Source organism: Anas acuta, chromosome 11 (genome assembly GCF_963932015.1).
Source record: "Anas acuta chromosome 11, bAnaAcu1.1, whole genome shotgun sequence".
Classification (NCBI taxonomy): domain Eukaryota; kingdom Metazoa; phylum Chordata; class Aves; order Anseriformes; family Anatidae; genus Anas; species Anas acuta.
Genome location: NC_088989.1, coordinates 7736871 through 7761906, shown reverse-complemented (window position 1 = coordinate 7761906; position 25036 = coordinate 7736871). Strand labels below are relative to the sequence as shown.

The window sequence follows — 25036 nt, the reverse complement described above, 5'->3', positions numbered from 1 at the left end:
ATAATTTTGGCAGATTTTGCTCTGCGAGTGATGAAGTTAATGTTGGGGGACAAGCTCCATAAAAGAATTCTTGTTATAAAAGGCTGTAGGTAGTCATTTTATTGTAAGAATTTTTTACTCCAGATTTCTTTCTTTTCGTTAATGAATGACTTTTAGTACCAAAGGCAACTTAAAAATCCAGTAAATTTTACGACATGTTTGTTTATTAAAACAAAAAACAAAACAAAACAAAAACTAAAACCAAAACCAAACAAGTGTAAATTAAAAGGTGACTTTGTATCTTACTCATCTGGAAAATGTGTGCTTGTCATATCTGCTTGACATTACAAGAATGAAGATGTGGTTTGGACAGTAACAAACAATGACACTAGTCAACCTCATCAGGAGACATGAAATAAAGGAATGACAATGATTGATGGCAGCTATTCATTTACAGATACGTCTAGAAAAGTCTTCACTGGCATGGTCGGGCAAGTGGGAGAAGTTCTCCCGTCCCGGGGGCAAGGGGCGGCGGCATGCCCACCCTCGAGTGGGTGCTCTAAGGGGCGGTGAGGTCCCCTCGTGCTCTGGCTGCCTGCGCAGGGCTAGCTACACGCTCGGGCTGCAACTTGTGAAAGACATTCGGAGGGGAAGAGCCTGGAACCTTGTTTTGTTTGGCCGTGTGGAGCGAGAGGCTTTACGAGCAGATAGCGGTGTTCTGGGGGAAAGATAATGCACCGGGCTTCAACATGCCAAGAGCGTTGCTTACGAGCGAGCTGCTGGCAATGATGGCTGGTGACTTACCCGTCCCCTCCTCGGGTGCACCGTGGCACTGCCACGGCCGAAAGGGGACCGTGCGTGTCCCAGGCTGCGCCCCCTGCGCACAGCGCAGCGAGCGGCATCGCGGCGAGCAGCATCACGGGGAGCTGCATCGCGGGGAGCTGCATCCCAGCGCCGCCCTGCCAGCAGCCCCGGCTCTCAGCCGGCTCAGCTCGCCCCTCAGCTGGGTGCCTACGGCCTCCTCTTTCATTTTGTTCCGTCTTAGAAGGTAGCTTGAGATTTAATCGGCTGCTTGTTCCTTTGTTTTATTGCTTTTCCCCTGCTGCAAACCAATTCCTTCCTGCTCGAGTTGCACTTTTAAGAAACGGTTAAGAATTTCCCTGTGCATCACCAGACACGCTGTGCACTGAACTGAAACCTACGTTACCTGACGTTTGGTAGTTAAATGAATAAGAATTTGTACTACGCACTTATATAATTCCTCGTGTAGTAAGTTAAAAGCACATTTTTAGAACAGCTATTTATAATAGAGAGCATTGTTTTGCAGCTTTTTTATAACTATTTAAAAATATTTTGAATTGGATGACTGTGGAACCCTGTGAATTTATATTTCATAAGTTAGAGCCCCATGCTTCTTACAGCATGTTGAAGTGATTTACAGGCTATATTTCAAATTCATGCAAGTTGTGTGAGAACTGAAGTAACATTTTAATTCTGCATTCCTGCAATGAAGCCTCTGCAAGTTGACAATACAGAAGACACAGCAGCGTTCTCATGATATCTCTATCTATCTAACAAAAATAAAGCAATTAAAGCACAAAAACAATAAAAAAATCTAACAGGATAGCAATGCATTGTAGTGCAAATACATGTAATGTTGCCAGACCCAAGTTCATTCATTCGTTCACTCTTTCTTTCTTTCTTTCAAAGTGGCAAAAATCTGTATTTCCATCAAATTAAACTTTTTGCGGTAAAGTCTGGTAAGAATCCTCTTTGGAAATCCAAACATTTAGGAAAAGAAAAAAGAAAGAAAAAAGGAAGTGTCTGCTGAGAAGGAATTCTGCCTGCTACCCAGGGGTATAGTTACACACACGCACATACTCACACACAGAAAAAAAAAAAAGAAGAAAAAGAAACAAAAGGCGAAAGGAGAAAAAAAGGAGTCTCGATTGATGGCCAGGAGGGATGACACCACCTGTTCCTTCTCATAATTGCATTCAGATACTCTGGATACATATTTGCCAGCTCTCATGACCCACTGATGCTATTCCCTCCTAAGGAAAGCAGGCACTCACCAGGTATTAGAGAAGCAAGCTTTTGGCACCAATAGAGGATTTGTGTATTTAAGTATGTGTTTACGCCTGAACAAAGACTAAAGGGAAGCTCTTTTACAGCACGAGTTTGTGCTTTTAGCTTTTTGAAAGCAGGTGTCCCAGTAGGTAAAGGTAACGATACAGGACAAAATAATAATTCCTCTGCCTTATCCTTTAGCAAATGTTGCTTGGATTGGTGGCTGAGACCCCGAATAAAAGATGTTTTTACAATTATCTGGGGGAGCAGCAGCAGCCCCTCCGTGCCTGACGTATTTCGCTGCCAAAATCATCCCCTGCTGTGTTGACGTGAGAGGAAACTACCAAACCTGGGTGACTCAGGCTTGCTCTCACAATGCATGCGTGCAGGCGGAGGGGCATTTTTTGGCTTCTGCGGAGTCCTGCACCTTGTCTAGACCTCGTCGGGCCTCCTGCCCTACCTTGCTAGGCTTTGAGGAGTCCGTGGTTAGCCCCGCACGCTGGTGCGCTGCACCAAGCTTGGCATCGGAACGGAAGGAAAGGAAATTGTGAGAGTGCAAAATGATCTGTTTTCAGGCAGTAAGCAGTCAACTAGATGTAAATTCCATGAAACAAAAGAAGGTATTATTTACAGTTTTATTGTGATGTTAATTGATATTTACATCTCGGAATGAAAAATAGAAATGTTAATGATTGGCTTTACTAAGAGGATCACTTGATGCCAATGTGAAAGCCAGGGAGAGAAGGCAATTATGCAAACATCACATGCATCCTAATTTCAGTATGGAAACTTACATTTCAAACCTAAATTCAGGAAAATAACATGGAAAGTTTGTACTACAAAATCTAAACATGAGAAAGATTTAAGAGAAGAAAAAGCACATTGCATATGTCAGATAATCTAGTCTGATTATCTGAGCTGTGCTAGCTACAGGGAAGCACTTACCCTTGAGTCCAGCTAGAAGTTAGCAGGGTAAGAAGGAACAAACCAGAATAACATAAAGACTAGCAACAAGGCTCAGGAAAGCAGACAGGAGCCCTAACCTAGCAGCTAAATATTTGGGTTCAAGCAAAGAATGAAAAAGAAACTTAAAGAAAACCAAACCAACCAAAAATAAAACACAGCTGAAAAATTTCTTATGAAGCTCAATAAACCTAGCTACTTATTATGGGGGAACAAATCATTACAAATTCGCAAAACAACCAACTCTTTGTATATGGTGCATATGGTCATTAAATATAAACAGACATTAAAAATGAAATATAACCACAAGTGATAGGTAAGACAATTACTGACCAATCTTCAATGTTAAAAAGAAAACGGTTTCAAAAAAAAATGAATGTTGAGCATGTTTGGGAATTTTGTTCAATGCATCACTAACACAGAACGAACAAAGATTGGTGCTTTCAGACAAGTGACCACTTTTATGAAGCTTAAATATTGCCAAAAGGTGTAGTATGTATTGGCAGCATTATTGACCATAATACTGTGCATGATTTCAACAGTAAACAAGAACAGTTTTTTTTTTTTCTTTTATAATGCAAATATTGGAGAAAAGCACAACTTTGCGGTAATGGATTTTTTCTTTCAAATTGTAGCAAAATAAAAAAGCAAAACTTTTCACTCTAACAGGGATTGTTCACCCACATAAAAAGGACTGTAGTCATACAAAAATTAATGAATAGCAGGATCTATTTTTTCAGTACTTCAAACGCAAATAAAATAAATTCCACCCTTGTTCGGAGCTGTCTGCTTACTTCCAAGACAAGTGTTGCTACCGGATGCCTGATGAGAATTTCAGCAGTGCTCTGAGTTTGTGTTTACTAATTCAAACGAGGCGGGAACCTCATGAATTCACTATTGCTCCCAGGTTTCTCAAACAGCAAAATATGTTCTTCTCAAGTTTGTTTAACAGACAGCTCCCTTACAGGAGTGGAAGGCTGGATTTTCTCTGCATGTGCATGCATGCGCATGTGCCATCTCGGACTGCTACAACATGAATGCTAGGACGACGGTTACTCATCAAACTGCTTAACATTTACTTCTTTGCAAATCCTTCATTTACCACAGCCTCTAATAAGCACAAAAATATGACACGTATAAAGATAAACGAAATGTCTTGCAAAAGTCCTTACCTTTCTGCAGGTCGAAAAATAAAAATAATTTAAAGAAAACAAAAACAAAAAACAAAACCAACAAAAAACAGTAACAAACCAAGACCCTTTAAAAATGCAATACTTGATAAGATTGAATTTCAAGACTGAAGGAGCTGAGATGTGTATTTGTGTATTTAAGACTCGTGATAAGCCATCATGTGTGGCATGCATGATTCACTTCTGCTGCTTCTTATTAAACTGCTGTGCCCAATGACTTTTTTCAATGAGTATCGCTGCATACATACATTAAAATATGAAAAACGAGCAGGCCTTGCTGTTGAGATGAAGGGAGACTGCGGCATGCATCCTTCCTTCTCCTGCAGGATGAAGACTTGGTGCACCAAGAGGTTCCACAGGGATCCTGATCCCAGGCAGGAGGAGGAAGGAATACTGAGGAACAAACACATTATTTGTACGGCCTGGGGGATGCTGAAGAAGCAAGTCATGACCAGAGTGAGGAGCTGAGTGGTTTCCACGCTTTGGCACAACACAGCTGGAAGGGCTTCCCAGCAAAAAGGGGAGCCTGAAGCCACCCAGCTTGTGAGGAAGACACATTGCTGATGGAAAGAGGCAATGAAGAGGCTGAATGATCTGGATTTGGAGCTGCTATCGAGTGAGGGAAACAGGTCAGATCCTGACCCCCAGATGTCCTGCAGGTCCAGGGGTGAAATCTCCCAGGGAACCTAAGTTTGGGTTTGGCTCTCCTCACTCACACAGCACTTGGCTGTGCAGGGTGACAACACCTCATGGCCCTGAGAACCTCCTGTCCTTCCCCCAAATCCTGGCGGGCTTTTTTGCTGCGGGTGCTGCCAGGCAATTACCATGTGTCTGGGAAAGAGGACTCCTCTCTTCAGCCAGGAGACCCCACATATGGGTCTGGCAAAATGAAAACTCCATAAACTCCAGCACAAAGTGCCTGGTATTTCCTACAACTTTTTGACTCAACATTTTGGGTAGAGGTAAACACAACCCACTTGTAGGAAGCCCATGCCTACCTCCCATCTTGGCTTTCTGAGAGGCGTTCTTCCCCCCAGATCCCAATCCTTTACACCTTTTGCCCCCCCCCCCAAACCAGTTACTTGAATGGGATGAACAGGATGAGGGGCACTGAAATGGAAATACTGCCTATGTGTCTACCAAGCTGCATCATGCTACATCCTCATTCACAGCAGCAGCAACGCAGGGCAGACAGGAGTCCAAAATAAGCAGGCATGTGGAGGACACACACACAAAAAGGGCAAACAGCTGTTTTCTGCTGTAAAATTGATTGTACAGATGTATGTCTTGCATTGTTATTATGAAAAATATTGACATGAATAAGTTAAACCTATAAAAAGATGCTTTAATATTTGTAAGTCAGGGGTAGATTTTCTGGGTTCCTTATAACAAGGGATTAAGAATCGTAACAGCCTCCTAGAGACTATTTTAACTGTTTAAATCTGATCTAATTAGAATGTACTAATATTTGCACTTTTCCTTATTTTAGTTCTATTTTATCATACTAATTCCTCACTTTTGCTGAAATGAACAAGAAGTGCTGTATGTTACACCACAAAGGGATTTGAGATGTGCTATCAAGGTACCATCAAAAAAAAATGAGCAAAGAGAATACTACATTTTCAAGACAAAAGAAATTGGTCTAAATTTGAAATTAACAGAACTGGGTATAACTGCACAGGACATGCTGCATAACTACAACTTAAAAGATGATTGCTTTAAATTCACATCTAACTGGCCTGCAAAGCAACCTGTTAAAAATACCATATGTTTTCCTACAGTTGAATATTCAACAGTAGACCTCTTTTTTTTGTGCGCATTTCATACTTGCGAGATTTGCACCTGTAGTTCTGAGCACGTGATACATTTGATAGACAACTAATGGCACTAATGAATTGCTCTGATCTCGGTCTGCAGTTTATTGTGTGGGGTAAAACGGGTGTCTGCAGAAAGCAAGTGGGGTCTTGGGCTCTCAGATCCGAGTCTCTTCTTTATCAAGTATTGCACTTTCAAATAATCATTGATAATTTCCCAAGGAATTTTGTTTTATTGGGCTTGGTTTTGTTAAACACACACATTAACTGGTTCTGGATCCACTGATGTAAAAAGCAGCTTAATGATAATGAAAAAGAACTGTTTTGGAATCAAAAACACGTGCGTGAATATTGATTTATATCAATGCAGAAAATCTTTCCATCAAAGACTTCTGCCCTCTAAGAGAACTTAGTTACTTACAAAATTGAGAGATTGGGGCGTCTAGCTGGGGAACATTTCCTCCTTTAGCATTTAGCTTTTGCACTTGGGTAGGCGGCACAGGTTTGTGAGACTGCCCAGTGGCTCGGTACATGGCTTGGACCCACAGGATGCGGTCCTGCTCATCGTCACTTGCAAAAATCACCGTGTCTCCTTCCTTCACGGCGTTGAAGAATGCTCTGCCGCCTTCCAAACCTGCCAGGAGAGGAAGGCAGGTTTTGAAAGTGGCACCAAATTTCCACAGACTTTAGGCTGGCAATGGGCATTCGCCGGCCACCCACAGCCCCACCGCTCTGGGTGCCCGCCGGCGAACCCAGGGCTTGCCCTGCACAAAAGCTGCTTGGCTGGGTGCTTGTTTCCATCTCTGCCCCAATTCAGCGCCCTTCTTCCCATCTCCCCACTATCAGAATAAAGCTGGAATCAAGATCTTGACCGCAAACCTATTACATCTATCGTCATCTCCTCTGGGGGACACCATTATCCAGGACATGGGGAGGATCAACACACTCAGTGTTGCTCCAATGAAATAACAGAAACATGGTGCTCCTCCACTTGAAGAAGTGTCCCAGCACCATGTACACAAGCAGGTACCTCCAGGTACCAGGGGCCTTCCTGCCCCTTCCCCTTACATGCATCTACCATAGGGAAAACAGGACAGCCAAAAATGCTGGGTTGGTCCTATAAATATTTTCTACAGAATGGACAGGCATAGCTGCTAACCTTTTATTTAGAAATATAATCTGGAGGCAGAGGTTGGGATTATCACTCAATCTGTGCGTTCAGTTCCCAGCCAAATTGCACTGGGATGTACGCATCTAATTCACTTGGGCTCCCCAGAAAAGACGAGTCTTCCCCTCCTCTTGTGCAACTCCTTCCATCTATTTATAGGAAAGTCATGCATAGCTAATGATCAGTCTAAACACAAACATATTTACAATAAATGCTGATCGCAGTTCAGCTGCAAGCAGGGAGGGAGGATCCCAGCTGGGGAGCTGCGTTCAGCGCCGCGAGCGGCAGCAAGCGGCCGGCCGCCCTACCTGGCTGCGGGTCGGTGTAGTCCACAGTGTATCCGTCGAGCTGCAGCAGCTCTTGAGGTTCGGCTTTTTTCTCCCGGTAGCTGCACATAGCAAACGTATATTGACTAACCTGAAGGAAATCACAAAGCTAAGATGGCACCGGGTGACCACGGCAAGGCAATCCGAGCTGCTCACGAACGTGGTTTATGGGGACTGGGGGGTGTGGGGTCATTTCAGTGGTCATTGCTGATGAGACACACTAAACTTTTACCACGCTTTCTCAAAGCACTCTCTTACCATCCCCTGCCGAGGCAGGCACCTAATTCCCCGCATCGGTGCATACAGGGGTTTAATTTCCTCCCGACGAGGGAGCGCCACGCTTTAAAAAACTCTATCACTCATCCCCAGACAAGTGCAAGAGTGACACCCTGTCACAAACAATGCGAGCTAAATTGCTAGGTGCCAGTCATATTAAAGCAATCTTAAGATCCCACTGATCTCGGCAGTTGTTGTCATCAGTGCTGTAAATGGCAGCTCTCACTCCTCTGAGGTACCATCTGCATGACACGACGCATTCAATGTCAAGCTCTTGACGGAAGCCGACTGGGCTGCGGGGTTTCTGCCAGGCCCTCCCATCGCCGTCGGGAGGCCATCAGCCCGCATCAAGGCCCCGCTCGCGCTCCCCGCGATCTGGATGGGCGGCGAGGAGCCCGGCCGGAGAGGAGAGAAGAGGAGAGAGAGGGGAGGAGAGGATTCTCCGTGCTCCAGGCTAGGAACTCACGGGGGGAATTTACTGTCAAATGATTTCAAGTGACTTCGGGAAGGTTGTGTCACATCTCGGACGCCTTACGTAATTTTATTAGGGTGGACATCTTCTTGACCTCTGGAGGAAACTTTGGCTTCCGAGGGGGTCTTTAAAACTCTGGTGGGTGGCAGAGGATCATACTCGTCATTTTTTGGGAGTCGGGAAAGATCCTGAAAGATGGGCTTCACGTGAGCAGCTGCTCCCTCTGCACCAAGCAAGCAGCTGGGGGATTTTGCCTCCAAACTCCAGAGGAACCGTTCTGTTATAAATACACATCCAGCATATATTTTGGTGGCATCTATCGCTAATAAAATGTCATTTATTTAAATCGGGGGAGCCGTCTATTGGCTCAGCATCCCCAGCCGCCGCTCGGTATCTTGCTGCCCTCTACGGGCCTCCGCTAGCTGCCAGCCTGCTCTCAGCAGCCCCTGCCTGTGCCGTGCCTTCCTCCAGGAACAGCTCCAGAAACCACCTAAGAATAAACCCTATCATTAACACGTCTGTGGGAGTAGGACTGAAAGTGATGCTTTCAGCATCTTGCATCTTCCTCAGAGCTACCAGCTCGGCTGAAGGACTGACACGTAGCGGGCCAACAGCAGGAGCACACCGCTGCACATCGCGTGCTCTGAACCCTGCGTGCGTACCCTCGTGCCGGCAACACGAAAATTAAAAAGATTAACGGGAAGAAATCTAAAAATAACCTAGTGCCCCTCAGCACAACGTTCAGGCGACTCCTGCTCAGTCAGTCAGACTCGCAGTGTATTGCTGCCATCTCCTGGACAAACTCCTGAATGAGTTTTATTTACGACAGGCTCCTGCTGCTTTCCTCTGAATGGCAGGGGTTTGGTTTCTCTGCGTTAGACAGCCTGAACTTCAGGGACTGCAAGATAAATTCAATTCCTGAAACCATTCACTGCTAATCTACGCTGACATTGATGGAAAACATTGATACAAGTAATGCTTTTTTAATCCTGTCAACTTTTAGCAACAGGTAAAGTCCTTTCAATAGGTCAGCTTCTTCTGCTCTAGCTCTGAAGATGAGGTCTGGATTTCCAGCTCCTCCTCACGTACAAATCTCATTTTTGGACCCAGAAAATACTATTCATCTCTGTCAATAAGGCAACCAGACCAGCACAACCATAATGGACAAAAACACACACAGGCTTTTCAAAGCTATCACCTCTCATGCTAAAAGTTACAGAAGAGAGATGTCGATGGAAGACTGGCAGAGCCACGCTGGGATAGGTGCAAAGCAAGCTGCCCTCTCCTGCTAGCATTCACCTGGTTTCCTTGGAAGAAGCTGGTCTACATCATTACTACAAGAAATCTCCAACAGAGACCTACAGGCCAGTCTACAACATGTGTGGAGTCAGGGCTCCTCTGGGATCACGTCCAACTTCTGCTCCACTAACGCAGCTTGAGCCCAAAGCCCAAGCCCCAGGTTGCCCAAGCTCACGAGCCTGGCAGTAGGCTTGGATCAGGCTGGAGGGAGGAGCCAGCTGTTTGCTGCTGCTGTCCTCTGGAAAAGGAGCCAGTTCTGCCACGCAGAGTGCCCGCACCGAAACAACTCGAGCTAGCAGCTTCAAGGGCTGCCATGCCACATCTTGCAGCCTAGAGCTTTACTGCTTGGGGTCAGAAACAAACTGATGCCCTGGCTACCAGTGAGATGTGGCTCTGTCCATTTCTGAGTGATGTTAACGAAAAATCCTACAAAATGAGATCCTAGGAAGTACGTCCCCATCTCGCTTTGCTGCTGAGCAGCGCTGCAGGGTCAAGTGGAGATTGCAGCTTGCCTCTCATCAGTCCCCTAAAATACCGCGCGTTACAGAGCCTGCCTTCGGCAGCAGCTTAGAAGTGGCCAGACAAGTGAAACAGTTAATAGCAGAAATTAATCTTACAGCCTGCTGAGTTCACACTGAACCATAGCTGAGTATGAGAGCGAGCAGATGGGATGGGCGAGATGAATGGTTTGAGTAATTGAAAAAAACACGGGTAGAGAGGAAACCGAAGGGAGACAGAGGAGAAATCTCTGCCCAGGGAGGGACAAACTCTCACAGCAACTGGGATTTCATCCAGGGACTAGATGAGGGCCAGGAAAGGAGCATCTAGGGAAGCTGAACTGAACGAAACTAAGAGAAGGGAAACAATCCAAGGCTGCCCTGGCTGGTTCCTTACAAAAAAAGGGAAAATGCTTTGAAGAGTAATTTGAGACAGAAGAACAGAAGGAACAAAGTGGGAAAAAAAAAAAAAGAAAAAGACAAAGAAATTGAGAAAAGGGGAAACAGACAGCTGGAGACAAATGCCAAAGTTCACTATTCCCAGACTGCTAAATTAGATCTGACTTTCTTGGCATTTGACCATATTCTGTCACCGGCTATATAACCCGACTGATTAATGCATACAGTAGATATGTATTAACCAGTACTGACTTCATCCCCATTTTTCCACCAAGTACTCCTGCCCTAGCCAGCACCACGTGCCCGAGAATCCTGCTCAGACCTGTTAATTGTCGTCATCCCTCGCACTGCGAGCACCACACAGCTCAGTCATTCGCTTCCCCCTTTCCCCGTGTTGACATAACACCGCCCCGCTTGGGTTAAATTCTTAAATGGACCTTTCCTAGATTAACAGCATGCATTTTGTCCCAAGGGAGAGAAACTGTGCTAAGATACTGCCAGTTGTAATACAGCTTTCCACTTTGATGGGAGGCTCTTGTCCTCTGGTTGCAGCTGTATGTTGCCTCCCGAGCCCTTTACTGACACAAATGAGCAGAGGAAATGATCTGGCTTAAAGAAACAAATGTGAAAACAACAGTTTTCGCATCTCAGCACATCCGTTCATCCCTAAACAATTGCACATAGCAGTTGTCCTAGCCTCCAAGCGGGAGGGGTGCGTGTTTTGTCCTCGGGCAGGTCTGCAGGATGGGAAGCTGTGCACTCTACAGCAGCTCGCCCCATGCAGACGGGACAGCAGGATCTGCTTCAGCCAGGTGTAACCAGCTGTGTGGCTGTTTAACCAGCAGTTCCCAAATGTTTTGTATCATCAACACCCAAGGGTTTCTCAGGAATCACCACCTACATCCAGTTCTCAGCGAGGGTCTTACTGAAAACATGATTTAATAAGATTATGGGGACCACTACGGGTCATTCACCTTCACCTGAGGACCACCATCTAGGACTGCTGGTGAAGCATACTGCAATTCTGCCAAATTATTTTCCTGTTCTGCTGGTTATTTGGAGTTACTGAGTACTTACTTCATTTCATTTTATCCCAAGTCAGCTGCGTTTTGCTAAAAGCAGGAGCTGTCACCATTAGTCTAAATTATAATGAGTGCAGGGAGTCTGTCACCAGAACAATAGATCCGGGCGAAGACACTGCAACTGGTTCTAATCTGCAGAGAGCTGAGCTGCTTCCAACAGCATTCTGCAAACACCATCAGACACAATCAGCTGAAAACTGCTTCAAGCTACTCAGCAGACATGTCATCCAGGTACCATGGAGTGTTACTTCCCATATGCTGCCAGAGCACAGAAATGGGGTTATGACAAGAGTAAAACAGATTCAGTCTGAAATCTCAATGTAATTAATTCATTTGCCCTCAAGAATCATTAAAGATTTCCTATTGCAAAGCTGGCAAGCCCACCAAAAGCAGCAGTAGTGTTGTTGCCAGCAGAGGACATTAGACCTTGCAAAGAATTAATACAGGCTCTGTCAGCTCCCAGAAATCCCAGCTTTCGTGTGATCGAGGGTCCAATTGACAAACTGGCTGAAAATTGTATCTTGTGCTCAGGCAGCAACTCAGGAAACAATCGTAACATCTGTGCTGGATGCACATTTTCTTTCCTAACCAGTCACAGAGAACGCTGCCCTAAATTGTCCCACTGCTTTCGCTTACCACCGCCACTGGCATGACTGCTGCCTTTACGAAGCATTTTCCTCACTTGCGATGCTGCGGACCATTTCCATCCAAGCTCAGGGCCATATTCTGCCATCGCTTTCACGCTGCATATCTCAGGATTTAAAATTAGGCAAGTAACGAGTCTCTGCCATGTAATTTACATCTAATCAGTATTCTGCTCTTCTGCTGCTCATCTCAAAGGGTGTCTACGAGAAGGGTGGGCAGCGTGCAGAGAGGACTGCGATTCATTCGAAAGAGGAAACTATCCCCTCCGTCGCATGGGTGCAGGCTGGAGGAGCGCATGCACCGGCTCTGCAAGCTGCTCCGTGCTGCCCACCCTCACCGGGGGGGCGAATGAAGCCCACCCAGCAAGGCATGTGCTGAAGAGGTAGGGCCCAGCTCCAGCAGTGGCACAAAGGAACTGCTCTCACCCACTACACCCAAACAAACCATCTCCTGTGCTGCCTTCGCAGCTACACAGACACAGAAGGTGCGAGGGATTATTCCACCCAAATTACAAGTGAGTTATTGCTCCTTTCCCCTTCTCTCCAGGGCTTACGGAAGCCAAGTCGCAGTGGGAACGCTCCCCATAGAGCTCCTTTTTCCATGTACGTGTGCAAAGCCCCCGTTCATCCCGGCGAGGCATCGCTGACAGAAAAGAGCCAAACTGCCATCAACACCTTCCTCCACGGTGCCGCCTATGCAGCTTGGCACCTTTGAGCCTTGTTTAGATGGCTAGGAAGAGTCTGAGCATTTATTACCGTGAATCTCTTAACCTCTGGCACAAGACACCACTGCACAGCACTGAAGGAACCGAGGCTGGACCAGCTGCCTCCACCTGAAACGGGGAAAGTGGGGCAGGAGAGGACATGGGACCTGCAGGATGTGGTTACTCCACAAGGGAGGGGAGAGGAGGTGGAGCTGCAGCAGAAGATGCTACAGGTAAGGGACAGAGATAAGGGATGAGAAAGGAAACATTTATTCATCCAGACTTAGGTCCCTGTCCTCTTGGCTGTGTCACGCACAGACCACAACATCCCACAGGGACTCTATGGGATCTAACTCTTGGCTCTGGTGCCAGCAGGAGCCTGGTGTTGATGCCTGAGCTCCTGAAACGCAGGCTGCTCCTCACCCATTCTTTCTGTAAGTAAGCCAGCTCACCTTCCTGCCAGGGTTATTCCCTGTCTGTGCTTCGGCAGAGTTCAGAGCATTCTGGACATCAACACCTTTGCTGCCAATCCCTGTTCATATCAGCACCCATCCTTTGCATTGCATGAAAAGCAAATGACAAACATACGGACAGCAAAGTATTTTTATTCCATCTTTATTGCCTGCTGACATGTTCAATATGCTCAAACTACATCTGAGGGACTGCATAGAGAGTGTTTCTTGTTTATATTTGATGTACGGCAGAACACTTTACATTGCACCAAATGTTGAGCAAACGGTAACATAACAGAGAAGCTGCAGCGGCAGCTGGAATTTCTGAGGTGGGCTACAGAGACTCTCTGGGGGCAAAAGTCTGCTCATCTTATTCAAATGAACTGCTTTCCTGGCCAAATTCTGCTCGTATATGCCAACTGACGAATACAGACCTAGTAACAGGAGAAAACATGGAATAACTGAGCAGTTAAATTTCACTGCAAGCTGAGAAATATATGGCAGCTAAAAATGAGAGCTGTAACTGCAGCCCCACAGAAAGGCTGGACAAAAGGCTCCTGAGAGAGACGTGGGGATTAATGCCCAAACCTGCAAACCCTCGCACACGGGAGTACTGATATATTTATTTATGGGAGAAGCTATTTGTCCTGTCACACACAGGCCCTCTCTGAAGAAGGGCCCTGTCCTGGAGAACCCTGTTCACAGGGAAAAGGCCCTGAGAGCCTGTTTTACAGGACATGAGTTATCTCCCAGGTACAAGCCATACCAGCTGCTTTACAGGTGATCACACACTGTCACAGCACTTTTAACTTCAGCACAGACCTTAATAAAGACAAGCAATCCCTCAGCTCCTGCACAAGAACAGGGTCATTGTACAACACTCCCCAAAGGCTCCTCCTAAATTATGGCTTCTGCTGGCTCTTTGGGATCCCCTTCCAGCAGCCTAGCCCTGAGAGATGTTGGGTTCCCCTACGAGGTGCCAAGCACCCACCCAGGACCTAGCTGGTCCCTGCAGGGGGACCATTTGCAAACCAGGTGTCGCTGGGAATGGATTACAACAACCCCACACCCACAATTTTTACCTCAATGCAAATATACTTCCTGGGCAGATAAAGGCATCTCCTGTGGCTCTTTACCCTAACTCCCTCACTTTTGAGGCCATCCCTACCCCACCTGGAGTACAAAGCAAGCACTTCAACTGGCCCTGCTGATTGAACTTGGTTGTTGCACTAGGTACGCAGCTGGTCGGTCCAAGCAGGCTTCTGTTTGTGTGGGTCATGCAGTTACACATCCCTTTTGCCACCCCAGGATGGATTTCCTTATCTGCCACATGGATTAGGGCTACGGAAGCCAGCAGTGATGGAGAAACCACAATTGAGCTTCCTACTGAGACAACTGAACTTGGAGTTAAAACTAACTCCAGCCAAACTCCCCAGTTTGCACCAGGTGGTTCAGGACCATCTGGTCCTGCATCTGGTTTGCACCTTCCCTGATCTTATGCACAGATCCCACATTATTCCACCTCAGTGGTACTTGCACCCAGGACCCCGCACAAAGTTTTCATTTCATGTACTTGGAAACAACACACCCTGGGGAACTCAGATAGAAGGGAGGGAGAAAAGGACCCCAGAATACCCTGTGGGTTGTTTATCAGGCTGCTGTGAAGACAGAGCCACCCAAACCAGGACCCCACACTTCTGTCATTTACGCAGTGCTTTCAGCTGCCCTTTGGAAGGTGAAGGAAGATCCAACATGCCAAGCACTGACCAGATCCTTTTAGCTCGTATAAGACATCTTTTGCCTGTTTACCTGAAGTTATTAACCAGGGTCAAATATACAGGTATACTAGAACCGGGAGGGAAGAAAGTGAAAAAACAAACAAACAGAAAAAAAAACAAAATCCAAAAAAAATGAGAAGAGAGGAAAAAGGGAGAAAGACATTGCAAAATGATCAATGACAGCTGCAGACAATGAGAGGCAGCAATGAGTGTATGAGTATGAGGACAAGATAACCATCAAGAATGAAATACTGACTTCTGTCGTAGACAATGATGAAACTTCTGTAGACTTCAAGGGACTTGAAATTTTACCTGGAGGCTCAAAGGAGAGCATTCACACCCAAGTACCTCCAGCCAAGACATAATTTCCTCCTCACGTCACTAAATTTCTCACTAAAATTGATTCTCCATTTCACTGAGTGTTGCGTTGCATCAGGAAACTAGCTAGAGACTGCAGCTGAGCTATCCTTGAGATGTACATATTTAAGAGAAAAAAGATCTATGAATTAACAAAGAACCTGTGCTGAAACACAGTTCTGCATCAGTTACTCAGCAGTGAAAATGATCAGGATAAACAAATAACAAATAAGAATTAACTATTTCTTGTTGTAATTTAAGATCACTTCTAGTTAAATCTGTTACCTGGACCAGGACAAAGAAGCGTTTCTTCCATCTCTTCCAAACGTTTTTACCAATGGCCCATAAATATCTAGAAGAAAAGAATCGGTGAATTCAGTACACAAGTGACAAGATGTTGTTTACGGTATCTTTTCTTTATAGCTCGAAACTGAAGTTAATGCAGAAGCAGGAGTAATTACAAGACTCTCAAGCTTGGCAGCATTACTGAGTGTGTTTACTTCTAGCCTGAACGAATAACCTGTACAGAAAGAGACATAAAAAACTCCCAGAGTCTTGATGTTACACAGTATTATTTTTCTGTTCTTTTTTGTCTCTTACAGCTTGCTCAGAATTCAGAAGCCCTTTAATGCCAGTGAATAGCCACTATGTGGTCAGATGGGCGCAGAATACATTTGCAACGGAAGAATTGAGTGAAGGAAGCCCAAGTGTTGCTTTAAGCCTTCACAAAACCATTTGGCTGAGGGGAGGTGTCAAACAGAGGGCACCTTACTGCAGCAAAACCAGCGCCAAGGACCCCAGCACACAGCAGACTGACTAAAGCAGGTCACTTCGCTGAACAGCTGAAGATGAATTCCTTGAAATCGCTTGGCTACGAGCAAACTGAATAATTTCTAAGGAGGAGGGAATTTACTGTGTTTTACAAAGGAAGAATTAACTTTCAAAATTAATGTCAAAATTAGCATTTAATCTCTGTGATGAAGCAGCTGCTGTGACACTGTAATACAAACACTGGCAAAAACAGCAGCAGCACCAGAGTAATAGTAATTACAAAGACATTGTTCAACACTAATACGTTTTATGTATCATTATAATTACTTTGGTTCTGGCTCAATAAATAGAAAAACAATTCCTTTTTGGTTATGCTAGTGTTTTTTATGCAGGAAGAGATCCAACATATGTACATAGTCTTAGTGAATGTTCAAGCCACAAAACTCCAAGTATTGTGCTAATGTGGGCACTGAGTCCTTGGCTTAGAGTTCAAGAACAGGGAAATAATTGTCTGTCTTACTATTGCCACTAAACCCAGCAGAAAAATAACTTCAGTTACAAAAGCAAGCTAATAGCACAACCCATGTAGTTTTCAGCACCATCTTGTTAATTAAATGTTAGTTGAAAACAGTATGAGAAAAGTCAGGAGTGCTCAGCCCTATTGCTATTAGATGTGGTCAAAGAAATAGGTATAACAGGTGAACTGTTCTTTTTTGCTTTTGGTGCCTGTGTTCACAGTGGAAAAATTAAACTGGCCAAATCTGGCTCCTGACTCTGATCTCATTAGCAGAAAAGACAGGAAGATGAGGAAAAGGAACTAAAAGAAAGATGAGTGTTTTAATCCATCTAATAATGGATTGAACCTAACAAAACATTCTGAAAGCAAAAATGAAGTAGTTACTTTTATAGCACCAAAAACACACTGGAGAAAGAGTTAATCAAAGCAGTGACTTTCCTAGATAGTTTCTATTTTTTATCACATCCTCAGCTCTGAAGAGTAAACAGAGAAAAGCCTTGCCAATGGCATTAGCTAGATCTTCCCAAGGATGATCTAATTTGTAATTGCATTACCAGTGAAAAGCGTATATCAGTGTTTGCTTTTGGGCACCAGGAAAATATAGGAATGATTCCCTTTTGGCCAACTCAGGACAAGTTAAAGTGCACAGGAATTACATAATCCTGAATTTCAAAATTTCCTTTCTGCTCTGCAATGTAACAACGTCTTCTGCCCCTGCGTGGAATGAAGAGGGAGGCCAGGGGAGGCAGTTCGGGATCCCCTGGCCCCAAATCCTCTGATACTGACATATGGAAGGGAGAGGTTTCCCTTTTAACATCCCACTTCATTAGTCCTACTTACACTCTCTTGACCTGCTGCAGGCAACTGCTGTTCAGTTGTACTGTGCATCTCTGTATAAATAATGATGATCACTTTGGAGTTTATTTCAAGCGGAAGGTGCACTGACTTTTTAGTTCTGAGAAGTCAATGCAGGGAAACACAGAATAATTTAGGAAATTATACCAACCTATCAATAAGGGAGGCAGGCAGTTTGCTTCTTATTTCCTTACAGGAAGAAAACAACCCAGCAATTTCCTGGGGAATGCTGTTTAAAATTTAAATTGTTTGACTGACATGCATTAAAAAGACTAGCTAAGAATATGGAAAATGCATTATAAATGACTGAACTAATGCTGATTCTATATTTAAATTTCTTTCGACCTCCTGTGATCTTGAGAAAAAAATAGAATTCCTCTTGCAGAATCTTAAAAAAAGAGAATTTTTCTAATGCACATGCAAAACAAATTGAGTTCGGATCAAGACACTTACCCAGAGTGCTTCATGTTTTGAGGTTTATCCATTCGTACAGCAAGCTTGATCTTCAGATCCTGATCCGGGCAGTTTTTCGAAACTGTCATTTTGTGCCACTCTGATTGCTTTGGGCTGTTGGGAGTAGGGTGGAGAACAACCTGCAAGCGTCAAAATCAACAACATTAAAAATTGTTCATAAAGTGGGTTTTACTGGGTAACAAAAGCACAGCAGATGAGCTACCTTCCTCCTAGAAGTCAGTGTGGAAATGACTACACACATCACTGAGATTAGCTTTTCTTTATTGTTTAGTTCAGCTTATTATTTTGACATGAGTTCATATATTCTCTGGCTCCTCTATCTGCTGTGCTGCTGTTCATGGGCTTGTGCAGAACAGAACTGCATTATCAGTTCCCATCTTGCAGTCATTTAAGGAAAGAGAACAATAAACGAGCTTGCAGCTGTGCAGGTAAACCAGCTTAGAAGTGATGGTGGAGCGATCTGATGAGCAAACCAGCAACAAGTTTTTGCTGAGGTTACCCCCTACAATACTCCACTGTCAGAGCCATACTGTCAGCTGCTAGGCTTCCTGACATTTCCATCTGAAGTGTATTGTTTCAAGGCTTCACAAAATTTTACCTAAAATGGTTCATCAATTGCTACCTTTTGTAGATCAGATGATCGGATTTTTTGCTTACTGGTCTGCAGTAGGCAGCACTGTAGTTTGGTCGGTTTGTCTGCACTGCAACAACAGATCAAATGTGCATCACATATCACGACAGTGGTCATTGCAGGACTTTCTACTTCCATTTTGTGCCGAGAGGAAATGATGGGGCGGTCTCCAGCTGGGATAAATCAATGCGACAGCAGTGACTTCATTGGAACTGTGCAGATGAATACCAATGGAAGTGCCTGGCAAATCAAAGAAACTAAAAGGCTCCAAGAGGCAAGTAATCCCTTCCGATCATAGCTGTGCTTTTCCTCTCACTCATTACCCCCCAAAGCAGGGCATCCCCCTCAGCCAGCGAGCCACAGAATATTCTTCGAGAACTACACAGCATTCCCAGTTTTCTCCTCGTCCTTCCTCATGTGTCCTCTGATGTGGCTTACCCCTGGGATGTGGGACGTGTGTCCATGTGTGAAGGAAAGCACAGCAGAGCTTTAACTGTCTTCACACCAGAATGATGCCCTCTCCCGCCTATGCCCATTCCTCTTCCAACACCTTCACTCTCAGAGGTGACTTTGCCTGGAGCAAATTTATTAGTCTCCACTGTCCTGCAGTGAGATGAATCTCCTTTAAATCCATTAACCTTTACGCAAGCACGCTCTTTTACAAATGGCAGCATTCATCCTTGTTATTTGCTGTGCTTCCATCGCTCCGTGCTCCTGCCAAACGCCAGCCAGGCTATAATGTTATATCCAGATACTCAACTTCACTGCAGAGTCAACAAAGTAGTTAGTTTTTTTTTTTTCCTGCCACCAAAATATTCTTGACACTATTACCCTCTGATAAATGATTTAAAAAATTATTTCATTGTCTCCTCCAAGGCCTGAGGTTAACATGAGTAGATTTTGGAGTTTGTCCTTACTCATCAACATTGTTTAACACATCTTATTGGAATACATTCGTGCTTTCTCTGGCAGGAGCCTGTTACTAGTTAGCTGGATTAACTGGGCAATGCTGGCCTCTAACTCCTGGAAAAAAAAACTGTATTTAAGTAAAACCTGAAGAAAAGAAGCAAGTCCTTCTTGCTTCTTTTCTTCACGGGGTGTTGTTAGAGAAGTGGCAGCTGAAGTTGGATGCCCAGGCTCTGGGCATCATACAGGCATCCCCACTGCAAGGCAGGCCGGGCAAGCACACAGACCATGGCCTTGCATTAAACCTCATCTCTCTGCGAGGCAGCAACCACTCAGGGTGTTTGGGATACTCTTTACTTTGATTTCTAACTCTTTTTCATCAAAAGGCGCATAAACTTTGTGCGGTGCCGTTGTAATTCATGGCTCTTCCCCTCCTTGCTCTTGGTGGATGAAGCCTTGGCTTGGCTGAAGTCCACGGGCACTTTGCCACTGGCCTCAATAGGGCCAGGATGGATTCCCATGGCTTCAGCTGCCCGTCCAGCAGTTTGGGGCTTGGGAGCGATTTCCAGCTCTCCCTTTGACACAAGTGGTGCAATGAGGAGCGCCGGCCGGCTGCCAGCTCAACACTTGCAATAGAAAGTGAGCATTGTGCGCGCCTGGCAGCGCACAAAGCTGCTTCTCAAAAGGGCGGCTAAGCATGGGCTGGTTTTGTGTAGAAACTCTCCTCGGAGCCTTGCTTCTCTCCTCTCTCCGCATACAGGTTTGCGCCTATTTGAACAGCTAAATCAGGGGCTTAACACACTCCTGATTTCTTTATCTCGTTAAAAAGGAATCCCGATGCGGCCCGATCGGACACGCGGCATCTCGGCCGCTCCGGGCACCCCGAGCGTCCCTTTGAAGTTCGGCCGCCTCAAAGCGCCGCTGGCGGCTGGCCAGAGGAAATGGTTGCCCCGTGCCCGCTGCTGCTGGCCCGCATTCCTTGGGGTTTCAGGAGCTTACCCTGGGTGATGGCTCCCCGCGGAGAATCCGAGCGCGTTGGCACGGCCAGCTCTTCGGCATCTCAGGGCCAGGGGGGTTGCGTTGGGGCCTGACATCTTCCTCAGAACAAGGCACGGGGCTAATTGCTTCCCCGGAGCAGCAAAGTCAGCGCTGCTCACGGCTGCCAGCGGGAACAAGGCCTACAAAGCAAGTGGGTCCTCCAGCCAGCGTAAGCACTCGGGGGAAAAAGGCCTGAATGGCATTGAGGACGGCTGGGTGAAAAGCCCCGCTCAGCGTGCTGCGGTGGATAAAGGGAGGTACCGGGCTGTTTGAAGAATGTGGGTTTGAAAATAATCCTGAAAATATTATGATGCTGTGCCGCAAAGCAAAGGGAGGCCTGTGGCTGGAGTGCTGCAGCCTGGTGGGGTCACCCTCCTTTGGAAAAAGAAACGGGACGGGGAGAAAGGCAGGATCGTGCTGTGCATGAGGGAAGTCTGGAGGGGCTGTGACTCTCTTTGAAGAGAAAACTGAGATGAGGAAAGGAGGGGTAGCTCTGCTTTTCTCTCTCTCGAGTGCAAGAACAAAGGATTTACGTGAATGTGAAAAGACAAACAGTCAAAACTAATGCAAATTATATGAGACAAAAACACCTGTGGTACTCTCCACCATAAAGATATAAATTAGATCAACAACTCAGTAGGACCTAAAAGGATGTTTGGCATTTGCATCAACAACATGAGTTAAAAAATCATGTTAATTAGGACAAACTTTGTTTTACAGAGAAAGACTCTTCTGTGTCAAGGCCCAAAAAGCTATGGACTGCAGGGTCAGCACGAAACATCCCAACAAAAGGTTAGTCCGTAACTGGAAATATCACGCTTGCACTTCTTGGGGTCTTCACCATGCAGTTCAGAAGGACAGATCTGCTATCTACTCCCTTGCTGATTAAACATCTTTTGCTCTTCATTTTGCTTGTTCCTGGTCTCTTCGATAATGTTATGAAGCCACAAGGTGGCTGTGAAGCCTCCTTCGTGATGCCAGCCCTGGGAAACCCATATCAGGCTTGGTGTGGTTTCTGCCAGAGCTCCCAGCTTTGCATACCCAGTTTGCGGGATGTCTCTGGACTGGGGCTTTTCTTCCTTGGTAGGATTAAAAGGCTGCACTCTGCATGGGTTGTACAGGCTCCCAGATGCTGCTGGGGACACCAGCCCAGGCCACTGAGGGGGCCTCCCTTGTTGAGAGAGCTGAGGAAGGCCTGGCAGAGAGCTTGGGGCTAAGACAGCTGCAGGATGCAGAAGTCCAGGGAGATAAGCTGAAGTGTCCTAGTGCCCCAGAAAACTGCTGCCCACAGATTTGTGGAGCTGTGGGCTTCAGTCCTGGAGGGTCACTAGCTCCAGGGCCTGGTATGGGGCAGGAAGGTTGGCTCTGATGCTGGTCCCAGGGCAATCTGAGCTCTTTGCTATTAACACCACTGCTAGGGGCAGTGGAAACCCCCATTTTACTCCCTAGCCCAGCCCCACCGAAGCCATGGCTCAGCCACAGTTCCTGGGGGAGCCAGGATTTCAAGCTTTTTGCCATGAGAACTGCTGTCAGCGCTTTCAAATGCTCAAGCCGTGCACTGGCTGTTCAGCAGATATGAGAGCAGCTTAACACACTCCTGCCAAACTTAAATCCTCTCTTTTTGCTTCAGCATAATCCCCTTTTCTGCCTCAGGAATGTCCATTTCCGTAAGCAACTTCTAAAGCTTTCCGGACTGCCAATATCGCACACAAGATCCTCTGCCTTTGCTCAGTGCAGGCACAGCCAGCTGAAATGCTGCCATTAAAAACTAACAACAAAGACAGCATGCGAGGTGCATTACTTTCCAGCAGTGCAGAGCTTGCTTTCTTTCTCTCCTGAAGCTTGGCAAAAAAGCAGAGCACGTTGTGCTCCAAAGATATTTCCGTACAGGAGAGATTTCTCTAGAAAAGCAGGGCCAGAAGGAAAAATTACTGCACTCCAAATCTCCTTACCCTCCCAAGCTCTTTGTCCTCCAGCGCCAGCACGCCCGTGCTCTCCGTGAACAGCTTCACCTTCACTGCAGGAAGCGCGTGTGTTGTCGTGAAGTCTCCTTGGGTGCCCCAGCTGCAAAGACAGAGACATGCTCAGCTCCAGCAGCAGCCCAGCAGCGCTACTGCTCGGGTGAGCAATGGTTAACAGAAAATGTCGTGCCTGGCACAGGCTGGGCTGAGTGACAAGGGCATTAATTATCTTCTTAGGGAAATGCAGGACAGATGTTTGGAAAAACCATGATGTCTCTTTGGGGAGAAAAGAGGATATTTGGGAGCAGCATGAAACCAAATTTAAGGGAACTTATTTAGAAGGAAAGAACAATACATCTCTGGCAGTGACAGCCTGTGTAGTTACAGCAGAATCCGAGGATCGAGAACACCTGCACCTAGGACATCTGCGATCGCTCGTGCCTCTGCTTTTCTCCTGGCTAGTTAACCTCTCCTTTCCAGGTTTATAGTGAGGCTTGCTTTCCCTAAAGAAACCCCACAATTAACCTGAGTCTTCTTCTGAGTCCCAACCTGGTCCTCCAGCCCAGGTTGAGGTTCAAGCCACAGTGTCTGGAGTAAGCCTGATTAGGTGGGTCTGCAGAGCAGGACACCAGCTCCTTGGGGGTGGGATGGCAGTGGCCAGGAAATGTCCACCTCTGCAGCCCCACAATGAACTGGAAATGCCATCCACTATTTGCACTCCACGAGTTATGCCCCTGGCTGGTACCGTGGCTTGGAAAGCAGTGCTATGGAAGCTGAATGACCCACAGGGTAAGGCAAACTAGAGCAACCAAGGACCATTCCTGAAAAGTCTGGTACACTTCAGGCTATTTGCCTCAAGCAGCAGTACGAGAGGAAGATGTTAGCAGCCCGCAGTTCCTTGGGGAGTACAACCCCATGAGTTCCAGTGAGGCTGCAGGCATGGGGCCCAACCCGCAGCCTGCTGACATGGATGGCCGAATTTGCCATTTTGAGCCTTCCACGGGGAGCCCCCCCTGCAACTGACCTTCCTCAAATCCTCAGCAAAGAAGCCTGCACACGCTGTGGGACTGAGGGGTCACTTGTGCTGGGCACACGGAAGGTGCTGGAGGTGCCCTGCTGGAGCCACAGCCCTGCACCCAATGGTGCCACTGCACCGGGCAAGTTGGAGAGCGGCCGGGGCTCACCGTGCCACCCCGTAAGCGCAGCGTGTGGCAGGGAAAGGTCGCCCCTTTCCGCCCTGCCCGGATTAGCAGCTTTCCTGCTATGATTTCTAAACGGATCCCTCTAGTTCACTTACTCCCTTTCTTCAGCTAATCAGCAGTGACAACCTGCCGGTCTCTAGGGAGCCTTGCCAGACTCTGGACCCACTGTTAATCCTCCTTGCAACTTCTGGGGTTTCCGTGTGCCCAGCACTCCCCCAGACCTGCAGAACACGAACAGTGAGTGAACTTCAGAGGCCTCGTCCCCTCCTCTCACGAAGCAATATATTAATTTAGTCTCGGGTTGCTTCTATTCCTTACCACCCCCAGTTCTGCTCTATTTCAGTTACAAGAGGACTTTTCTTTTAAAGGTACCCAGAACAGCCAGCTTTGATTTAGAAAGATCATAGGCAAAGGAAACTTGTGAAACGCCAAGTCTCTTCAACATCCTAAAGGCCTCAGCTTTTCCAATAGGCTCACTTGTGGTACCACTCACACCAACAAGTCAAATTATTCACCTGTGCTAAGGTTTTTGAGATACAGTAAATCTCCCCTCTGGCAAACAAGAACAGACTGAAGAGGGTCATGGAACAAAAATTAAGTGGAACTTGAACTAATGTCTATTTGCAAGCTTTAGACAAGTTTGAAAGGAGTGGAGAAAAGAAAAAAAATACTTTATACACTAAGAGGTAAAAAAGCACACGGTGCTTTTATATTTTAGAGTTTGCAGCTATGTTTCAAGATTTGTTTCTACTTCTTAGAGAGTTAGAAACTTATTAAAATAAAGTGAGACACACTTCCAAGAAAAAGGTGAGCAAAGCACTCCTAAAGTGGCACTTGCTCTCGTTAGCAGACGGCAGCTCAGCTGAACACCAAGGGCATATGGAGGACTGAGGAAGAATGCACGGCTGCAAGGAGGACACTGCTGAACATCTGACCGTGCAGAAGCCTGCTGTGAAGCTAGTAGATAAGATCTGCTCGGTTTTCTTATTGTATTTTTTTTTTTTTAATTCATTGTGAACTGGATTTCCATGTTGTTTCTGGAGACCCTGAATATTCATCACACTTCAAAGCTCATGCAAAGTGTACAAGCAAGCTTGAAGGATAATCACAGGGAAGGTGCTTTCTACAAACTAAAAGCAACAAACAGCATGCCACGAGCAACACATCAGGGCGACATGGCAGAATGCACAATACAACCTAAAATACTGCAA

General features: G+C 46.0%; 1 protein-coding gene across 8 annotated transcripts in view; it reads right to left on the bottom strand.

Moving 5' to 3' along the window:
• CADPS (calcium dependent secretion activator) overlaps nt 1–25036 on the bottom strand; it is a 196737-nt gene that overhangs the window by 85474 nt on the left and 86227 nt on the right. For all 8 annotated transcript variants that reach the window (XM_068693992.1, XM_068693991.1, XM_068693997.1 and 5 more), the window contains exons 7-11: nt 22615–22726; nt 18067–18206; nt 15756–15822; nt 7493–7601; nt 6438–6650 (exon numbers count right to left, since the gene is read on the bottom strand). In XM_068693992.1, coding sequence (XP_068550093.1) covers nt 6438–6650; nt 7493–7601; nt 15756–15822; nt 18067–18206; nt 22615–22726 — 641 coding nt within the window. The remainder of the gene's footprint in view (nt 1–6437; nt 6651–7492; nt 7602–15755; nt 15823–18066; nt 18207–22614; nt 22727–25036) is intronic.